The sequence below is a fragment of the Symphalangus syndactylus genome, chromosome 6, assembly GCF_028878055.3.
Source record: "Symphalangus syndactylus isolate Jambi chromosome 6, NHGRI_mSymSyn1-v2.1_pri, whole genome shotgun sequence".
In the NCBI taxonomy this organism is placed as follows: domain Eukaryota; kingdom Metazoa; phylum Chordata; class Mammalia; order Primates; family Hylobatidae; genus Symphalangus; species Symphalangus syndactylus.
Genome location: NC_072428.2, coordinates 93,617,343 through 93,638,261, shown reverse-complemented (window position 1 = coordinate 93,638,261; position 20,919 = coordinate 93,617,343). Strand labels below are relative to the sequence as shown.

General features: G+C 37.3%; 1 protein-coding gene across 2 annotated transcripts in view; it reads left to right on the top strand.

The window, feature by feature from the left end:
• The window catches only part of RELN (reelin), a 533,709-nt gene that overhangs the window by 404,428 nt on the left and 108,362 nt on the right, over window positions 1-20,919 (top strand). For both annotated transcript variants that reach the window (XM_055283529.2, XM_055283528.2), the window contains exons 26-28: window positions 641-812; window positions 1,253-1,453; window positions 7,533-7,765. In XM_055283529.2, coding sequence (XP_055139504.1) covers window positions 641-812; window positions 1,253-1,453; window positions 7,533-7,765 — 606 coding nt within the window. The remainder of the gene's footprint in view (window positions 1-640; window positions 813-1,252; window positions 1,454-7,532; window positions 7,766-20,919) is intronic.

Below are 20,919 nucleotides of genomic sequence, written 5' to 3'. Positions count from 1 at the left end.
AATAGCATGTCTTTGTGATGAAACATTATATACACAAAATGATCTTAAAATATAATTTTACTAACATGAGAATGTGCTTATGATGTAATGTTAAGTTTTAAAATGTAGATCACCAAATTATACATACAATGCCTTGCCTATATAAAAGATTATAAGCTGTGATGAGATACATCAAAATGTTAACAGAAGCCAACCCTATGTAGTAGATGATGGGCAATTTATGTTTCATTTTTAATGCATTTTTATGTTTTCTCACAATGAGAAAGAATTCCTTTGAAAAAAATGTTAAGTGTTATCTTCATGTAGTAATATTAAACAACGTTATCTTGATATTTCTTTAAAAAGTTATGACCATTGTCATGGTAGTCAAAAGACATAGTTCAATGAATCAAACTCAGTTGAAATATTCTCCCTCTTCTCCAAAAGATACAATTCCAAATGAAATAAACATGACCAGGACTAAACCTGCCTACAAGGTTAAACCTCAAGTCTGATATGTCCAAACTTACAAGATTTTGAAAAATATTGAGATCAAACCAAACAAAACTTTCTCTTGTTGTTACCCTTGTTGTTTAAATAGCTGAAAAAAAAAAAGCACGGCTTTTCTTTTCCCAACCATAAATGATTTGCTTTTATTCAGATTTGTCTATCTGGAGCTTCCAGCTGCTGCCAAGACCCCTTGCACCAGGTTCCGCTGGTGGCAGCCCGTGTTCTCGGGGGAGGACTATGACCAGTGGGCAGTCGATGACATCATCATTCTGTCTGAGAAGCAGAAGCAGATCATCCCAGTTATCAATCCAACTTTACCTCAGGTATTCTCCTATGTCTGAACTCCAAGACAGATAATTATAAAAGTGAATGGCATAAAGAACTCATTTCCTTAAGGATTTAGTGCTTTACTCTGAATGTACAATGTAAGTTTAAGGACTTGTACTTAATTTTTTGTTACCTCTCTATGCTACCACTTCATAGATAATTTAGATGTAAAAAAGACTGAAGTCTGGTTAAATCATCAAGCAAAATTGTTAGTGTGTTTATAAAATGATTAGATACACAGCGGTAAAATACTTTCAGTTGTTGAATCATCAGGAGAAAAAGTTAATAGCAGTAAAAAAAAAAAAAATAGAGATTCTTCTGTGTTTTCCTAGAAATGCAAATGGTACATGGCCCAGCATGTCATGAAATGAAAATTCCTTTCTTGTTTTCAAAGCTATCAAATTGCCTTTTGTGTTATTTGTGTCGTTTCTATTAGAACTTTTATGAGAAGCCAGCTTTTGATTACCCTATGAATCAGATGAGTGTGTGGTTGATGTTGGCTAATGAAGGAATGGTTAAAAATGAGACCTTCTGTGCTGCCACACCATCAGCAATGATATTTGGAAAATCAGATGGAGATCGATTTGCAGTAACTCGAGATTTGACCCTGAAACCTGGATATGTGCTTCAGTTCAAGGTATTTATGCACAAGCTTCTTCCCAGAGCAACTTAAGGAGTAAAACATCTTCCAGATGTATAAGTGGAACTCACAAAGAACACAAATTTTTCATATTCTATTAAAGAAGGGACTCACCTGTATGAAAGCTCAACAGTGTTAGAATTGCAGAGCTTTTCAGCTCTACTCGATAGCAGCTTATTAGTTTTTAAGGAGTCCCAAAAGTTGTGGGTATACCGTTTCTTTAGGTACTCAAGGAACTCTACCAGAATTAAAAATAAAATTGACTTTTAGGACTTCAATCTGATTGTGACTTAATGAATCTCAAGCTTCTAAACGATGATGGATAAGTTGTCCTTTTCATCTTACTAGTGGTATTTGAACTTAAAAGGTATTTTATGCTTTTGCTGTATTATTTTCAAACAAATTATCTTACTTAAATTCAGTAAATTTTTACTCCAGTCATCATTGTTCTCTTAAAAGCTTCTTGCTTTTCAGCTCTGTGATAACGTATCAACATGTATAGCAAGTATTTACTTTGACAAGGTCTTGTTTTAGAACCCTAATCAAAATTTCATTGTGTTTATAATAAAATCCCATAGGTGACTTCTGGGGTCGAAAGTAATGCAGTTTTAATGAGCTAGCACAACTACGTGGTCCTTACATAATGGCAGGATGCAGATGCTAAATAATTTACAAATGGAATTATTAAAGAGATCAGATGTTTATAGGCAGCTCTTCAAATACAATTTCCACAGGTCTGTAAACAAGGAAGTGAGTCATAAATAATATGATTAGTAAAATGTTATCCTTCGTTGTTTAGATTCTGATGCTAAACTACAATGGAAAAATATCAATAACAATATATGAATCTACATTCATTTGTTGGTAATTCCTAAAGTAGTAACAAAATAACGTTAATAGCAAATATATTTCCAGAATACTATGCTGTTTCTCATCTGACATCTTTTCTATTTAATTAACCACATACCATGGTTGTGTAGGTATTAAAGGCTGCAAGATAATATTCTGAAATTTTTTAAATCTAAATTTAAAAAATAGTGTTAAATATTTCAAGCACTTAAACAATGATCAGGAATGCATACTGCTTAAGAGAAATCTTAATTCTCTACCATTTGACCCAGCAATCCCATTATTGGATATATACCCAAAGAAGTATAAATCATTCTACCATAAAGACACATGCATGTGTATGTTCATCAAAGCACTATTGACAATAGCAAAGAAATGGAATCCACCTAAATGCTCATCTGTGGTAGACTGGATAAAGAAAATGTACGTATACACCATGGAACACTACACAGCCATAAAAAAGGATGAAATCATGACCTTTATAGCAACATGAGTGGAGCTGGAGGCCATTATCCTAGGCAAACTAATAAAGGAACAGAAAAACAGATACCACGTGTTCTCACTTATAAGCGGCAGCTAAGCAATGAGAACACATGGACACATAGGAGAACAACAGACACTGGGGCCTACTTAAGGATGAAAGGTAGGAGAAGGGAGAGGATCAAAAAACTATCTATTGGGTAGTATGCTTATTACCTGGGTGACACAGTGATCTGTACAGTGAACTCCCGAGACATACAGTTTACCTATATAACAAATATGTGCCCATGAACCTAAAATAAAAGCTAATTTTAAAAATCTTAATTTTCATATCACACAAGCAGAAAGCTATTAATTTGTGGTTATTTAATAATAAGTATAGAATATAGATCATTCAGGGGTTGATAATTAATATGTGTTTGAAACCTGTATACAAGAATTTTGGGTGCCATTTGTACAAAAATACATAGTGCTGGTGCATTTTTTGTGACTGCCTGCTGTGTGATAAACACTAGCTAGTACTGGGACTATAGAAACGAAAAATGTGACCCCACATGAATACCTATGTGACAAACCTGCATGTTCCACACGTGTCCCAGAACTTAAAGTAAAATTTAACAAAAAAAAAAAAAAAATGTGACCTTAGCTTTCAAGGAACTCAGAAACTAGAGAAAGAGACAGAAAAGTGAACAGTCACAATGAAGTCACAAGAATGCTGCAGTATCAGTTGGCTCTAGATACTATAAGAATACTCTGCATAGTGCCTGACATGTTTCAGGCACTCAAAAAATGTCTGTTAGTTGAATAAATGGATGGATGGTTGAATGGATGGATGGGTGGGTGGAGAGATGAAGGGGAGGGAGGGAAGGAAGGAAGGAGGGAGGGAAGGAAGGAAGGGGAAGGGAAGGAGGGAGGAGAGAGGGAGAGGAAGGAAGAAAGGAAGGAAGGAAGGGAGGGAGGGAGGGAGGGAGGGAGGGTTGAAATTGGAAGTCTTTGGAAATACAGAGACTTAACCAGCTGAAGAATGGAGGGGCAGGAATTCCTGTTAGAGACAACAAAATGAGCAAATACATGAAAATACCCACAAGTGCAAATGAGAAAAGGGGCAAGTCTAACTTTGAGGACTGTGGAGTATGTGCAGCAGAGATGAGAGATAAAGTTGATCCTGATGGGCATTATATTCTACATTAAGTCATTTGAACATTATCCCAAGAGCAATGAGTCATGAAAGAGTTTTAACCTACTGAATGCCAGAATCAGACCTGTGTTTTAGGAGAATCACTCAGCCACAGTACGGATGTTCACCTAATAGGAGAGGAAACCAGAGTCAGCAAATACATTCATTCCTTCATTCACCAAATACTTATAAAGTCTCTATATTCTAGACACATTTCTAGGCTATGAAAATAAAGACAAACAGAGAGTAATGGAGGATGATTACCATTTTATAAAAGGTTGTCAGATTGGTTGGCTTCACTGATAAAATGACACACTTAAGCCACAACCTATAGAAAATAAAGGAGTGAGTCATGCAATTATGTGGAAAAGATCATTCCAGGCACAGACAACAAAAAGGACCAACATCTTGAAGTAGGAATGTTCTTGGAAATATTCTGGAAACCACAAGTATGCCATTGTGACCATAGCAGAGAAAGTGAGCAAGGGTGGGACAGGTGAAAAAAGTAAGGTCGAACTTTGACTTCTCTTCTGAATAAAATGGCTAGCAGAAAGGTGACACATTCTGATTTAGGCTTTTAAAGAATCATTGCTCTGGTAACTGTGCAGGGTCAAGGGCAGAAACACTGAGCAGCTATTCAGTGATCCAAGTAAGAGATTATGGGAGATAGGACCTGTGGAAGAGGCAGAGATAAATGATCAGATTTTTAAATACATTTTGAGTAAAGTAAGGATGGTGGAGCTGTAATCAAAGTCAGAAATGAGAAGGCCAGGTTAAGGCATAACACAGGTTATAAAGATAAATAAACGAGTCTAAAGATGTTAAAGCGATACAATCAACAGATTTGGGTGACTGTCGAGTAATAGAATGGAGTCTAGAATTATTCTCATATTTCTGGTTCTGGCTGCTGAACTACAGAAAGATGAGGGTTTGTTTTAGGAGGGCGGATGAAGAGAACTGGCTTGGACATATGGAGTTAGGGTGCTGATGGGCTGGTAAAGTGGAAATGAAAAAGAAGTGGTAATGTATATTTGTCCAGAAAGCAGGAGAGAGGTCATATCTGTTATTCAGACTACAGGCATTCGGAAGAAACATGAGGTTATGATTGTGAATGAGATTAAGAAGCATGAGTACAGTAAAATGATAAAGTCAAGATTGAATCATAGAAAATACCAACACTTAAAAGGCAGGCTAGAGGGTCAATAAAAAAGAAATGGTTAACAGTGTTAAAAGCAATAGAAGAATCAAGTAAAATAAGGATTAAATTTTCCCATTGTCTTTTGTGAGACAGACATTTTCCTTGGTAATTTCACTGGGGCAGCAACAGCAAAAGTCAGATTACAATGGATTTTAAAGTGTTGAGTAAAGAGGTCTACACAGTGAATACATCCTTTCTCTCAATTTGTTTAGCTGTGTAGTTAGAGGGAGACCAAAAATCAGGGAGAATTTTTATTTTCTTTTTATTTTTAAAGATAGGAGAGACTTAAACATATGTATCTGATCCATAGAAGGTACCCAAGTAAATATTTGTTGAAGGTAGGCCTAAATCCTGAATGGAAAGTTTAAGATAAACTTTATGTTTAATACAGCTGAGCGTATGTCTACACTACCTTATTATCTGATTTCTAAAGCACGAACTTGTCACAGAACTTAAAGTTCCAACAACTTGTCTGTGTTAGCAACAACGGCAATCATGGCAAATTTAAGACAAAAAGTTAACTAGGCGAGCCCAATGCGGCTGCTCTCACCACATACCAACCAAAGGCCATTGTTACTGTTGAGTAATGCAGTAAAAGGAATTTGTGTTAGAAGAGTTTAATCATGCATCTGAGAGGGTTAAGTTTTAATTATATTCTTGATGTTTTACTATATAAACGGATAAATTGTGCACAATAAAATTTCTACTAGCCAAATTATAAATTCTCTGAGAGATGCTTTCTAGCTCTGAGTGTAGAAATAAAGAAGATACTAAATCTTCTTTTTAAAAACTAGATAAAGCTACCTTACAGTCATGAGGATTAACTGATTGACTTCCTGAGCTATGGCTCAATATTATTATCCCATGTCTCTGCCTTTATTTTTTTGTCATATTATGTTCTTTTCATTCCTGATTTCAATTTTCCCTCTAAAAATCAGACTGTTCTTATTTAGTAAAGTCTTATACAACAAAATTTGTGGCTCCAGCCAACAAATGAAATAAGATGTGAATAGGCCATTCATGTAAGATGGCAGGTAATTAAATGAACAAGAGAAAAAGAGTTTGACATTTATAATTATGAAAAGTGTAATAAAATTCATTTACACATTTATTTGGAAATAAACTGTCCTAATCTATAATACCCAATGCCTAAACTGATTCATTTGGACTCAGCCAATACAAAATGAGCACAGATAACTAGAAAATTTTAAGTGTTTCTACATTTTGACTCATTAATGCTACTCTCAGGAATTTATCTGGTGATGACAAATCAAAGAAGAAAGGTATATTCTCTGTAATGCTATGTATAACACAATGTAGAGGAAAGCTCTAGATGTGTAATAACTTCAACTATATGACCAAAATATAGCTTCCCTATAAAAATCAGAAGAGAAAATAGAAAAGTAAGGACAGTTACGATAGGCCAGTGGGATTTAGATTGTATTTTTACAATTTTTTAAATGTTATTAATCCTATGATGACAATCCTCCATACAAGTACACCAAACAGTAACAGTTTCATTTCTGGATTATGTTGCTTATTTGATGCTGTGATAAACACTTAGCTGTTTCATCTAAGTTGACACTGATTTTATTTTATTTATTTATTTATTTATTTATTTATTTTTATTTATTTATTTTGAGATGGAGTCTCACTCTGTCACCCAGGCTGGAGTGCAGTGGTATGATCTCGACTTACTGCAACCTCCGCCTCCCAGGTTCAAGCAATTCTCTGCCTCAGCCTCCTGAGTAGCTGGGATTACAGGTGCCCGTCACCACGCCCAGCTAATTTTTGTATTTTTAGTAGAGACACGGTTTCACCATCTTGGCCATGCTAGTCTTGAACTCCTGACCTCATGATCCACCCGCCTCAGCCTCCCAAAGTGCTGGGATTACAGGCGTGAGCTACAGCGCCCAGCCAGTTGACACTGATCTTTAATGAGCTTTGGCAAGGAAACAGAAGAAGGATGCTCATTCCACTGAAACCTTCCTGTACTGAAGAAAACAGCTGCTTCTCCATCTTATGATTTCCTCTGTTTGTACCCTCTGAGGAGGGAGAAAAAAGCAGCTTCTTGGGATATCTTTTGTCTGAGACTCAAGAACCACAGACACTGTGCTTCTCTCTTCTCTCCTATAATCCCAAGAAATCCACAAAATGAGTCCAGCTTTCTAGTAAAAAGTACCTATTGTTTGCTTAAACAAAGAATTCCAGAATCTATTGAAGGGTCTTGGTTGGGACTGAGCTCACAATTCCTATCATTGTAAATTCAATGCAGACCCATTGGAAGGCACCCTGGATGCTGTAGCATCTAATTTGCTGAGTGATGACTTAGAACCAAAATCTTGTATAATTCTTGTCCTTCCTTTTAACAGCTAAACATAGGTTGTGCCAATCAATTCAGCAGTACTGCTCCAGTTCTTCTTCAGTACTCTCATGATGCTGGTATGTCCTGGTTTCTGGTGAAAGAAGGCTGTTACCCAGCTTCTGCAGGCAAAGGATGCGAAGGAAACTCCAGAGAACTAAGTGAGCCCACCATGTATCACACAGGGGACTTTGAAGAATGGACAAGAATCACCATTGTTATTCCAAGGTCTCTTGCATCCAGGTAAAGTAATCATTCTTAATGGGTTTGGGCCATTAAGAAAGACACAGTCCCAAATGCTATAACCCTAAATGTTGTAATCCTGAAAGATCAAAATCCTAAAAATACAATTCTGGGAAAAATAATTTTTAAAACATTTATTTATATCTTAAAAGGGGATTTATTTGAGAAACATAAAAACATGACAGAACACTTCATAGGCCGCTTTACACAATACTTATTTTTGCAAGCATAAACATTCAGATATACTAAAGACTTGCATTGGTTTAACATTTATGAGCAGACAAAATGTATACATAAAGAAATAGGTCAAAAAGCAAAATGCATAAATGTATATCACCATGGTGGGTAGTTGTTTGCACTCAGCTTTATAAATGTGGCCATCTGAAATACTGACAGACAATTTAACTCTTTTGATGAGATTGATCAAAAACCTCAGTGGGTCACCACTGCATATGCAGTCACCAAAAAGCTGAGACCTGAAGAAATTTTGTCTTTCACAAAAGCAGATGTATGAAAAAGATGTCTCTCCCTTTACTGAGAAAGTTTTTCAACATTTTTAGGTACACCCACATACACACAATGTTAACATTGCACTTTTCTGGAGTCAAATTTGCAAAAAAAATGCATAAAACAAATTATAACTCTCTAAAAGTCCTTACATAATTTATACATCCCATATTGGAAATGATGTGAAGATATAGCACATCAAATAGATAGCATAGCAAATAGGCACAGTTTGGGAAGGGCAGAAGTCCTATGACTGGATAATTTGGCGGGGGAGATTTCTTGTATTTTTGGAGATTTCTTGTATTGTTTTCACTTCTGTGATCTTCAAAACACTCACTATGCTTATATTTGGAGCCTAGTTGTGGTCTACAATGTTTGTAGGGATATGCTGTCTGAAAATCTGGTTATTGCTCAGCCATTGCAATTAAGCAATTTTCTGCTTTCATAGCACCAATAATAACTAGCTTTTACACTTTTGTATGTCTTATTTGTCAGAGTACGTGTGAAATATTGTTACATGTACATAATGCATACTGATTGTGTCAGGATATTTAGAGTGTCCATCACTTGAGTACAGTATACTTTTGTTAAGTATAGTCACCCTTCTCTGCTATCAAGCATTGAATTTATTCCATCTTACTGTATGTTTATACCCTTTAACCCACTTCTTTTCATCTTCCTCCCTCCCTCCCTTGGTACCCTTCCTAGTCTCTGTTACCTGTCTTTCCACTCTCTATCTCTATGTATGAAAAACATGTGATCTAATATTTTAGCTCCCACACGTAACTGAGAATATGCAATATTTGTCTTTTTGACCCTTATTTCACATGAAATAATGGCCTCCGGTTTCATCCATGTTGCTGCAAATGACACGATTTCATTCTTCTCTATGGCCAAATAGTATTTCATTGTGTATATCCATTCATCTGTTGATTAACATTTAGGTTGATTCCGTATCTTAGCTATTGTGAACAGTTCTGCAGTAAACACGAAAGTGCGGGTATCCCTTTGATATATTGATTTCTTTTTCTTGGGTAAACACTCAGTAGTAGGATTACTGGATCACATGATAATTTTATTTTTAGTTTTTTGAGAAATCTCTATACTGTTTTCCACAGTGGCTGTACTAGTTTACATTCCCACCAACAGTATATGAGTTCCCTTTTCTTCATATCCTCACCAACATCTGTTTGTTTGTTTGTTTGTTGTGTTTTGAATAATAACCACTGTGACTGGGGTAAAACAATATTTTATTGTGGTTTTGATTTGCATTTCTCTGATGATTAGTGATGTTGACATTTTTTCATATACCTTTTCACATTTGTATGTCTTCTTTTGAGAAATGTCTATTCATGGCCTTTGCCCACCTTTTAATTTTGTTTATTTATGTTGCTGTTGTTTGAGTTCTTTGTATACGCTATTCCTATTATATTGGTCCCTTGTTGGATGAAAAGTTGCAAATATTTTTCCCATCCCATAGGTTGTCTCTTCACTCTGTAGGTTATTTATTTTACTGTGCAGAAGCTTTTTAGTTTAACGAAGTCTCATTTGTCTGTTTTTGTTTTCGTTGGCTGTGCTTTTGAGGTCTTAGTCATAAATTCTTTCTAGACCAATATCCAGGAGAGTTTTCCATAGGTTTTCTTCTAGAATTTTTGTAGTTTGGAGCCTCATATTTAAGTCTTTAATCTATTTTGAGTTGATTTTTGTATATGGTGAGAGATATGGTCCATTTTCATTTTTCTGCATGTGGCTATTCAATTTTCCCAGCACCATTTATTGCAGAGGGTGTCCTTTCCCCAGTGTAAGTTCCTGTCAGCTTTGTCAAAGATTAGTTGGCTGTAAATCTGGGGCTTTATTTCTGGATTCTCTATTCTGTTCCATTGGTCTGTGTGTGTATTTTTACACCAGTATCATGGTGTTTTGTTTACTATTGCTTTGTAGCATAATTTGAAGTCAGGTAAGGTGATGCCTCTTACATCGTTTTTGTTTAGGATTGCTTTGGCTCTTCAGACTCTTTTTGGATTCTGTGTGAATTTTAGGGTTGTTTTTTCTAATTCTGAAAAATGACATTGGTAATTTGATAGGAATTGCATTGCATCTGTAGATTGCTTTGGGCATTGTGGTCATTTTAACAATATTGATTCTTCCAATCCATGAGCATAGGATTTTTTCCATTTGTTTTTGTGATCTGCAGTTTCTTCCATCTACAGTGTTTTCTAGTTTTCCTTGTAGAGATTATTCATCTCCTTGGTTAAATGTATTCCTAGGTACTTATTTTATTTTGGAGATTGTCAATGGGATTGAATTCTTGATTTGGTACTCAGCTTCAGTGTTATTGGTGTATAGAAATGCTCTGATTTTTGTACATTGATTTTGTGTCCTTAAACTTTACTGAAGTCATTTTTCAAGTCTAGGAGTTTTTTGGAAGGGTCTTTAGGGTTTTCTAGGTATAAGATCATGTCATCAGTGAACAGAAATAATTTGATTTCCTTTTTCTCAATTTGGATGCTTTTTATTTCTTTCTCTTGCTTGACTGCTTTAGCTAAGACTTCTAGTACTATGTTGAACAGGAGTGGACAGGGTGAGCATCCTTGTATTGTCCCAGTTCTTGGGAGGAATGATTTTACCTTTTCCCCACTCATTCAGTATAGTGTTGGCTATGGGTTTGTCATATATGGCTTTTATTTTTTATTTATGTATTTATTTATTTATTTATTTGAGATGGAGTCTCACTCTGTCGCCCAGGCTGGAGTGCAACGGCATGATCTCTGCTCACTGCAACCTCCGCCTCCCAGGTTCAAGCAGTTCTCCTGCCTCAGCCTCCTGAGTAGCTGGGATTAGAGGCACACACCACCATGCCCAGCTAATTTTTGTATTTTTTTAGTAGAAACAGGGTTTCACCATGTTGTTCAGGCTGGTCTTGAACTCCTGACCTCGTGATCCACCCGCCCCAGCCTCCCAAAGTGCTGGGATTACAGGCATAAGGCATCACGCCCGGCCTGGCTTTTATTATTTTGAGGTGTGTTGCTTTGATGCCCAGATGGTTGAGGGTTTATATTGTATCAACATCATGAATGGATGTTGGATTTTATCTAATGCTCTTTCTGCATCTATTGAAATGATCATATGTTTTTGTTTTTAGTTCTGTTTATGTGGTGAATGACATTTACTGACTTAGGTGTGTTGAACTATCCTTACATCCATGGAATAAACTCATTCAATCATGATGTATATCTTTTCGACGTGCTGTTGTTTTCAGTTTGCTAGTATTTTCTTGAGGATTTTTGTGTCTATGTTCATCAGGGATACTAGCCTGTTTTCTTTTTTGGTTGTGCTCTTGCCTAATTTTGGTATCAGGGTGATTCTGGTTTTGTAGATTGAGTTAGGAAAGAATCCCTTCCCATCAATTTTTAGAATCTCTTTAGTAAGATTGGTACCAGCTCTGCTTTGTACATCTAGTAAAATTTATCTGAATCCATCTTGTACTGGGGTTTCTGTTGTTGTTGTTGTTGGAAGACTTTTTATTACTGATTTAAAATCATTACTTATTATTGGTATGTTCAAAATTTCTATTTCTTCCTAGTTAATGCTTGGGAGGTTGTATGTTTCCAGGAATTTATCCGCTCTAGGTTTTCTAGTTTGTATACATAGAGATGTTCATAGGAGTCTTCAATGATCTTTTTTATTTCTCTGATATCAGTTGTAATGTCACTTTATTATTTCTGATTGTGCTTATTTGAATCTCCTTTCTTTTTATCTTGCATAATCTAGCGGTCTATCAACTTTGTTATCTTTTCAAAGAGGCAACTTATCATCTCATTAATCCTTTGTATTCTTTTTCTTGGTTTCAATTTCATTTAGTTCTGCTTTGATCTTTGTTATTTCTTTTCTTCCACTAGCTTTGGGCTTGTTTTGTCTTTATTTTTCTACTTCCTTGAGGTGCAATGTTAAGTTGTTAATTTACAATCTTCTGTCTTTTTATATAGGCATTTAAAGCTATAAACTTTCCTCTTAGCACTGCTTTTGCTGTATCTCAGAGGTTTTGGTATGTTGTGTCCCTATTTTCATTTGTTTCAAATTTTTTTTTATTTCTGCCTTAATTTCATCACTTACTCAAAGATCATTCAGGAGCAAGTTGTTTAGTTTCCATGTAATTTATATAGTTTTGAGAGTTCCTCTTGGTATTGATATCTAATTCTATTCTGCCATGGTCTAAGAAGATACTTACTATAATTTCGATTTTTAAAAATTTATTGAGACTTGCTTTGTGGCCTAGCATATGGACAGTTTTTGAGAATGTTCCATGTCAGAAGTGAAGCAGTATATTCTGTGGTTGTTGGGTGTAATGTTCTTTAAATGTCTGTTATGTCCATTTGACCTAGAGTCCAATTTAAGTCCAGAGGTTCTTTGGTCATTTTCTGCCTCAGTGATCTATCTAGTGCTGTCAGTGGGGTGTTAAAGCTACTGATATTATTATGTTGCTGTCTATCTTTTTCCTTAGGCCTAAAAGTATTTATTTTATGAATGTGGGTGTTCCATGGTTGGGTACATGTATGTTTAGGATGGTTGTCTCTTCTTGTTGAATTGAACTCTTTACCATTATATAATGCCCTTTTCAGTCTTTTTAAACTTTTGTTGAGTTACAGTCTTTTATCTTACATGAGTATAGCTACTCTTACTCATTTTTGTTTTCCATTTGTGTGGTATATCTTTTTCCACCCCTTTATGTTGAGTCTGTAGGTGTCTTTACCCATTAAGTGGGTCTATTGTAGGCAACAAATAACTGGATCTATGTTTTCTTATCCAATCTGCCAGTCTGTACCTTCCTAGTTGAGGATTTTGCCCATTATGTTCAAAGCTATTACTGGTATGTGAGGTTCTGTGCCTTTTGTTGCACTGCACTGTCCTTTCCCTGGGAAGCAATACTCCCTGTGGGCTAGAGAACTGGGGGACCTTGCAGTACCTTTGGGTCCAGCCAGTGCTGCTCCACTGCGGCCTTCCAAGTGGGCATTGGGAGTGTCAGCAGGAACCCCTAGGATGTGAAGATATGGGGGCTGTTACCAAGGGCAATATGCAGTCCTATGGCAGCAGCAGTCCCCAGATGGCTCCCTGCTGTAGCTATTCAGGTCTCAGGAGTGGGGCATGAGTGACCCAGCATGAGTTCCCTGTCTGGTGCATTGCCTTCACGGGGTCTCCAAATCACCACCCATGCTAGCGTCAGAGTTTGTGTGGGTAGTGGCGCTCTCTCACAGCTCGGATTGCAGCAGTCTGTGGCAGTGATGTGGACTACTGAAGCTCTTTCCTCATAGTTCCAAGCCCTTCTAGGTTCCTGGCCAATCTCAGCCATGCTGGCTACTTGTTTCCTTCTCCTTTTGTGCCTCAGGTGTTTCCTGTGAGTTCTCTGTTGGTCTTTAGTATTCTCTCCTAGATGTTCTATTCAAGGTATGGTTATCTACTCATGATTTTGGTTCTTCCTTGTGGAAAGGATGGGTGCCTGATATCTCTGGTCAGCCATCTTGAACTGGAATCTTCTAAACTTTTGTCTTTCACTGTTAAGTCGCCTCATACACTTAACTTGTCACAGCCTTTTTGTGAGGAAACAAATTTGCAGATCTCTTTCATTGTATTGTAAGGAATACAGTAAGAAGGAGTGAAATTTGGCTTCCCCAATATCAAATCTGAATTAGTTAGGGTTCTCCAGAGAGACAGCATCAATAGGATATGTATATATATAGATAGATAGATACATGAGAGGGGATTTTTTTAGGGGAAATTGGTTCACACGATTATGGTGGCTAACTAGTTCCATGATAGACCATCTGCAAGTTGGAGACCCTGAGATGTCAGTAGCATGGCTCAGTCTAAGTCCAAAGGCCTCAGAACCAGGGAAGCCAATGGTGTAATTCTCAGAGAGAGGCTGGAAGCCTCAGGCCCAGGGAGTCTCTGATGTAAGTCCTGGAGTCCAAAGGCTGGCAAACCTAAAGTTCTGATGACCAGGGAAACAGAAGAAAAGTCTGTCCTAGATCTCAGAGAGATACCAGTTTGCCTTCTGTATTTGCTTTCTCCTGGCCTTCTGGCAAATTGGATGGCGCCACCAACTCTGAGGGCAGGTCTTTCCCACCTAGTCCATTCAGACTCACCCTCACAGACAGGCCCCAAATAATGCTGCACCAGGTTTCTAGGTTTTCTTTAACCTAGTCCATTTGACACCTGAAATGAAGTCCACAGTCCATCTCTTGTCAACTTGGCACCCATATGCATCTCTGTAAACCATACTTATTTTTCAGATAAAGACAAGTTAATAGTTCCACCGAACATGGTGCAACTAATATGCGACAATCCTGCATACGATGATGAATGCACTGATCCCCTCCCCAGAATTAAGCTTTCAGAATTCCAACATTTGAGATTTTCATCTTTTGGGATTGTGATTTGGGGTATTTTAGATGTTAGAAATTTTAGGTTTTAGGGATTTTCATCATTCAGGATTTCAACACTAGGGATTATGGTGTTCATGATTGTGCCTTTTGGGTTTATGATCAGCCTACATTCTTATGTGCTGTGGCTGCAATTTATAGGGAACATTTGTGTATCTCAATTATCTCAATAACTTAAAAGATTTATATAGTCTAGCTATACCTATCCAAGTTGAAGTAGTGACTCTTGAGGTAAAGATCCCTGGGACAAAATTTCCAAAATGTCCGTGTGTGTGTGTGCATGCACATGCTTGTGAGTAAGACACATTTACTCATTTATTCAGCAAATATTTATTGGGCATCTATGTGTGCATCTCCAAAAGTGCTGTTCTGGACACTAAGAGTATAGCAGTGAACAAAATGTATTGAAGGCTAAAATGTTATTGAAGGCTAAAAGACTTATAAGACATTATTATATCAGACTTTCACTACACATAGATTGTTAATGATTTAATGCCTCCTTACATACACATAGACAAGTTGAGATATCTTGCAATATAAATGATCCCTTTAAATGACTATTAAAACAAATAATAAAACAATAAATTAAAAATCAATTAATGCGGAGAATGAAATCAATGGACTGAGGACATGAAATGAATTAGTTTCATTAAAGGGACAACAAATTTAACTCTTAGCTTCCTGGCAGTGAAGACAAAGGGAGAAAATATAGGCTCATTTAGTTCTCACTGTTGAGTAATAAAAAGGAAAGCAGACACATTCTGATTTTTTTAAAGGTGTGCTTTTTTTTTAGGCTTGGTATTCCAGAATAAATTTATAGCATCTATGCTTGTACTAGATAGAAGAGATAACACAGAGATCAGTATTTTTAACTATATCATTTTACAAAAGATAAATAAACACTTTTCAAGTAGGCGCCTCTTGATTGAATTCTAGAAAACAACATTAATTGTCACTCACGATAACATTAATCGTGACTCAGTCAAGGCATTTCTGTTCAGAACTGAGATGATATAATAAGTCTATTTGCACTGCTTCCTGATGACATAGCATACGGTTTGGGTGCTCATTATTGCCATTCAACAATATTTCCAGCTTTCTTTCTCCCTAGAAAAATGGAGGATTATACTTTCCCCACAGCCTGTAAAGTTTGGCATGTCTAAATGAAATGTGAATGAAAATGAGACATATGGCTTTAAGAGCCCATGTATACTTCGCCGTCTTCTCTGCTCCATGGAAGCTTGTATTGAGATGAATCTTACATCTCAATGAGTGTCTACAATAAGCAGACTCCCTTGCCAACCTACACTGGACATATAAAATAAGCAAGAAATAAACTTTTTCTAGGTTAAACCATAGAGATTGAGAGTTGTTTGTTGCCGCAACATAACCTATCTCATTCTGACTTATATGGTAAAAGCTTAACAATCTATAGACGTGTCTTATTCATAAAGTTCTTGGAGGCCATTCTGTCTGTGGCATCTTTCTCCTAATTTATCACCAGTTTACTGTGCATCATCTGGCAAGATAAGCTGGTTGTGCTCTCTGCCTCCTTGTTACTTAGATGTGCATACCTCAAAAAATTACACCACAGCCTTTGGTAGGCAAACTTCCTGGATAGGGAAGGAATTTGGTTAAGGTTGTACCAGTTTCTGGGATCTGCTAAACTTTGAAACATAATCTTTAAACACCAGCTATCTCAAGAAAGTTTGTCAGTCAGTGGCTCCAACTCGTAAGTAATTTATTTGTCCTTATATGCTAGTGTTCTTTGTAGTTTATCAAAATGATATGCAAATGCCTTCAAAATTTGTTGTGTAGGTGGCAGAATTGATTAATTTACCACCTTTAATGAAATTAAGAATTCGACTTGCCATATGCTTTAGTTAGGATACAGACCCAGCTACTATGACAGAGAAACACAGAAACACAAATGCTTAACAAATTTTCAACAATATAGAAGTTGATTCTTTCTCATATGCTGGTCCAAAAGTGAGCAGTTCGGAGTTGACAAGTTGGCTCTGCCATCCTGAACACCTGACTTCCATCTCCGGAGCCAGAGCAGCTCTTCCAGATCTTGCCATCTCTTAACTAGCGGGAGGAAAACAGAGTCAGGGATAAACAGATAAATTACTTTTTAAAAGAAAAATCCCCCTTACTTTTTTTTAGATTCCTCAGTAGAGCCTAGGATTATATTTGCTTAGTTACCTATTGCTATGCAACACACTTCTCCAAAATTTAAGAGCTCAAAACAATAATGATTTATTATCTCTCATGGTTTCGTGGGGTTGGCTGGGCAGTTCTTCTGCTGGTCTTCCTGGGCTCCATTATCTAGCTGCCCTCAGTTAATGAGTTGGTAAGAGTCTGGGACAGCTGGACGTTTCTCTCCATGCGGTCTTCACCTCAGTATTTTTCAGTTAGGCGGGCTCCAGCATTCCAAGAGAGGAAAAGTAACTGCAAAGCCTCATCTCATTTGCCACATCCTTTTGGTCAAAGCAAGTCACAAAGCCAGTCTAGATTTAAATGGTGGCTAAAGAGACTTCCTTTTTTAATAAGAAGTGCATTAAAGTTGCACTACAGAGGAGCATATACAAAAGGAAGTGTGATTAAGTGGGAGGCATTATTGTAACTATCTACCATGGTCTGTTTTAGCCCCAGTAATTCACATCTCTTCCACTTGAAAAATGCATTCACTGTCCTCCCAAGACTCCCCAAATTCTCATCCCATCACAGCACCAGACACCAAGTCCCTGGTTGTATTATCTCCATCAGGTTGGGATGTGAATGTGGGTCCTTGATCTCTAGACCTGTAAAGACAGGTAATCTACTTTACCCTTACCCAACATAAAATGGTGAGACAATGTCAGGATAACCATGAGAGATACTCCCACTCAAAAATAATAATAATAAATGAAAAGGAAAGAATGGGAAGCACATAGCAGTCACTGGCCCTCAGAAATTCCAAATGCAGCAAGAGACTTGTTACTAGGGCTCCCTCCTCTGAAAACAATGTCCAGGACAAGAACGTTCCAATGACTAAGACAGGTCTGTTCCTTGATAGTGGTTCCTTCATCCACTGTTCTTCTCAGCTCTTGATTGTACTCTCCAGGCTTCACCCCCTGAGAACATCTTTCTTTTTCCATAAGAACAAATCTGTGTTTGCAGCTACATAGCTATGTCATTCTCCTTCCTGCCCATCTCCAGCTGTGCAGCCTTTGTACTCCTCACCTCCACCACTGCATTCCTCCCTCCATACTTTCCAAAACTGTGGCCCAACTGCAGCTCTTCCAAATAGATCAGTGTAATGTGCCATGAAGTTGGAGAACATCAAGTGGCACATCATTGCTACAATGACACAATGAGGAGCCAAGGAATACAAATCTTGTTTGATTTCCCTGAAGCCCAATAATAAATTTATAGCTGAAGGAGGATGAAAGGCATAAGAATGAGACAGTGGACTTTGGGGACTCAGAGGGAGAAGTTTGGGAGGAAGGTGAGGGATAAATGGCTACATATTAGGTACAATGATCACTGCTCAGGAGATGGGTACACTATAATAAAACCTCAGAAATCACTAAAGAACTTAACCATGTAACTAAAAACCACCTGTACCCCCAAAAACTATTGAAATAAAAAATTAAGTAATAAATACACAGCTGAATCTGAAATTGCAGTGTGTTTGATGTTCAGTGGAATAACCCAGTTGGTAAAGCCACATATGAGAAGTAAGAGCAGATTGTCCTTAGCATCACAAAGTGAGCCAATATTTTGAGGCTCTCAATGTATCAATATTTTCTTAGACCTCAGCTTTTGGAAGACAAAATATTCATCATTAGAATCCAGCTTCATGGTTAATTTGGATACCATCCAGCTTGCTGCTTGATGGCAGTTGTGATGAAGAGCCCTCAACTGAAGAACAGTAAATATGTTTCTACTTTACCCCAAGTAAATGAGCTGTTGTTGCTCCTTCTGCAATATGTTAAACTCAGATATCTCCAAATGTGGTGTTGGAAAACTGAGAATTCTAAGTGTTAAAATTGTTAAAATTTGGAGCTGTTTTGCCATGAGGCAAACATGCTTATAATAGTTACAAGAAAATTGCTCTTTCAGAAATAGGTCTAAGCTGATTTTCTCAAAGGAGCCATTTGTGCTCATATTAATTCACTGGGCTGTTGCCTACAGAAAACACATTGGTGGTGGTGAATATATGTTGGTACACCTCTCACAACTCTCAGAGACATCCCCATCCAGGCAGTATGCTATGTAGCCTGCTCTAGGTACCATATGTAGAGTACAAAAAAGTGGGTGTCTCTGGGCAGGACTAGAAAAAAGTTGCTTAGTATTCTTCAGAATACCCTGCGTCTCTGCACAGGACAAGCAGAAACCTTCCTAGTTTGAGAGGCAGATGCAACATCACATTGAATTGTGTGGTGATGGAAGGGTATGGTGCAGAAATCGATTCACTTAGGCATCTTCCAGACAAAAATGAAAATTGGGGAAGGAAACAAAGAGAAAGAATGATTCTTCTTCTTTTTCCTTATCTGGGACATGCAAAACAAAAGGGAATGCTTTTTGAATAAAATAGTGAAACCACACTATGACGTACTTTTTTGCTTTTCTTTTCGGAGATGGAGTCTTACTCTGTCACCAAGACTGGAGTGCAGTGGCGCAATCTCAGCTCACTGCAACCTCCATCTCCCAAGTTCAAGTGATTCTCCCACCTCAGCCTCCCAAGTAGCTGGAATTACAGGCGTGTGCCACTATGCCCAGCTAATTTTTGTATTTTTAGTAGAGATGGGGTTTCACCGTGTTGGCCAGGCTGGTCTCGAACTCGTAACCTTAAGTGATCCACCCACCTAGGTCTCCCAAAGCACTGGGATTACAGGCGTGAGCCACTGCACCTGGCCTATGATCTATTTCTAATAAAATTACATAAGATTAAACTCTTTCTCTCAATCATTACTTCCTCTAAATTATTTCTAGACCTTCCTATCAAGTCAAGACCTCTATTAAATGCTCTTCTCTATGTCTTTCGTAATGGTTGTCAGAGTTGCATGGGTGCATTTATTTGTGTGGGTGTTTGTTTAAGTGTGTCTCCTCACTCAACTGTGGGCCACATGAAGGCAGGAACCATGTCTGGGTTTTGCTCCTCATGGTATTACTAGCATTAGCACTGTGCCTAGCATGCTGTAGATGCTTTCTAGATGTTAATTGAATGAAGGGATGTTGAATAAGGAATAAAGACCAGCATTAGGTGTTAGCTATAATGAAGATACCTTCATTTTTCACATTTTTCCAAAATATATCCAGTGCTACTTAACAAGAAAACATTGTTCCGCATTCTACTGTGTCTCCTTGAAAAGGCAAGAATAGAACATGTGCACAAATACATTAGTAGTAACAATTGCAAGGCTGTATCTCCTCTACTTTGAAAGTATAGAATTGAGACATACTTGTTAACTTAACTTTAGCCTACTTATTTCCTTCCTTCTTCTCATGGTCTCTCAGTGACTAGTTTTTATAATGAATTCTTTATCAGTTCTTCCTCCTATTCCAGAAACCCTGAGGTTACTAAATCAATTGTGTTCAATCCCAAGATTTTGCCACTGAGAAGAGAATAGAGTAGCAGCAGACATCAGGAACCAGGCATAACTTGGAGAAATGGAAATGAAGCAAAACGTGCTGAGGTCATGGCCAGTGAAATCTTTATTGCTTTGAGTTGCACCTTTCAACAAAAAACAAACTAGCAAAGATTGAAAGGGAAAAAGGAACCATCTCTTGCCCTTTCACTCTGAAATACAGTCTTCTATCTAGGACTCTAAGCTATGATTCACCATGTTCTGGACTTACACTATTAACCAAATGATTAGTCTTTTGGTGTTTTTCTTTTTTAAATCTAAATAAGCATTCCTTAGTACTGAGCTCCTGGGGTCTTTTACTTTCTCAAACACATAACAGTGCATTCTGCTTCTTGGGTCTATAGAAGCCTTAGGATCTATAACTACAAACAACGATACTTCCTCACTCTGGCCAAATCAGAACTTGATTCTCTTATAATATTAAAAACTATAAGAGCCCAAGAATCAGAGACAGGTCAAAGGATTTCACTTGTCCTTCATTCACTATCAAATTGCCAAAACTTTTTCTAAAATTCTACCTAAACTTAGGATTCTTTAACCCTCTGAATTCTTCTGGGCCCAAATCTGAGCTGGC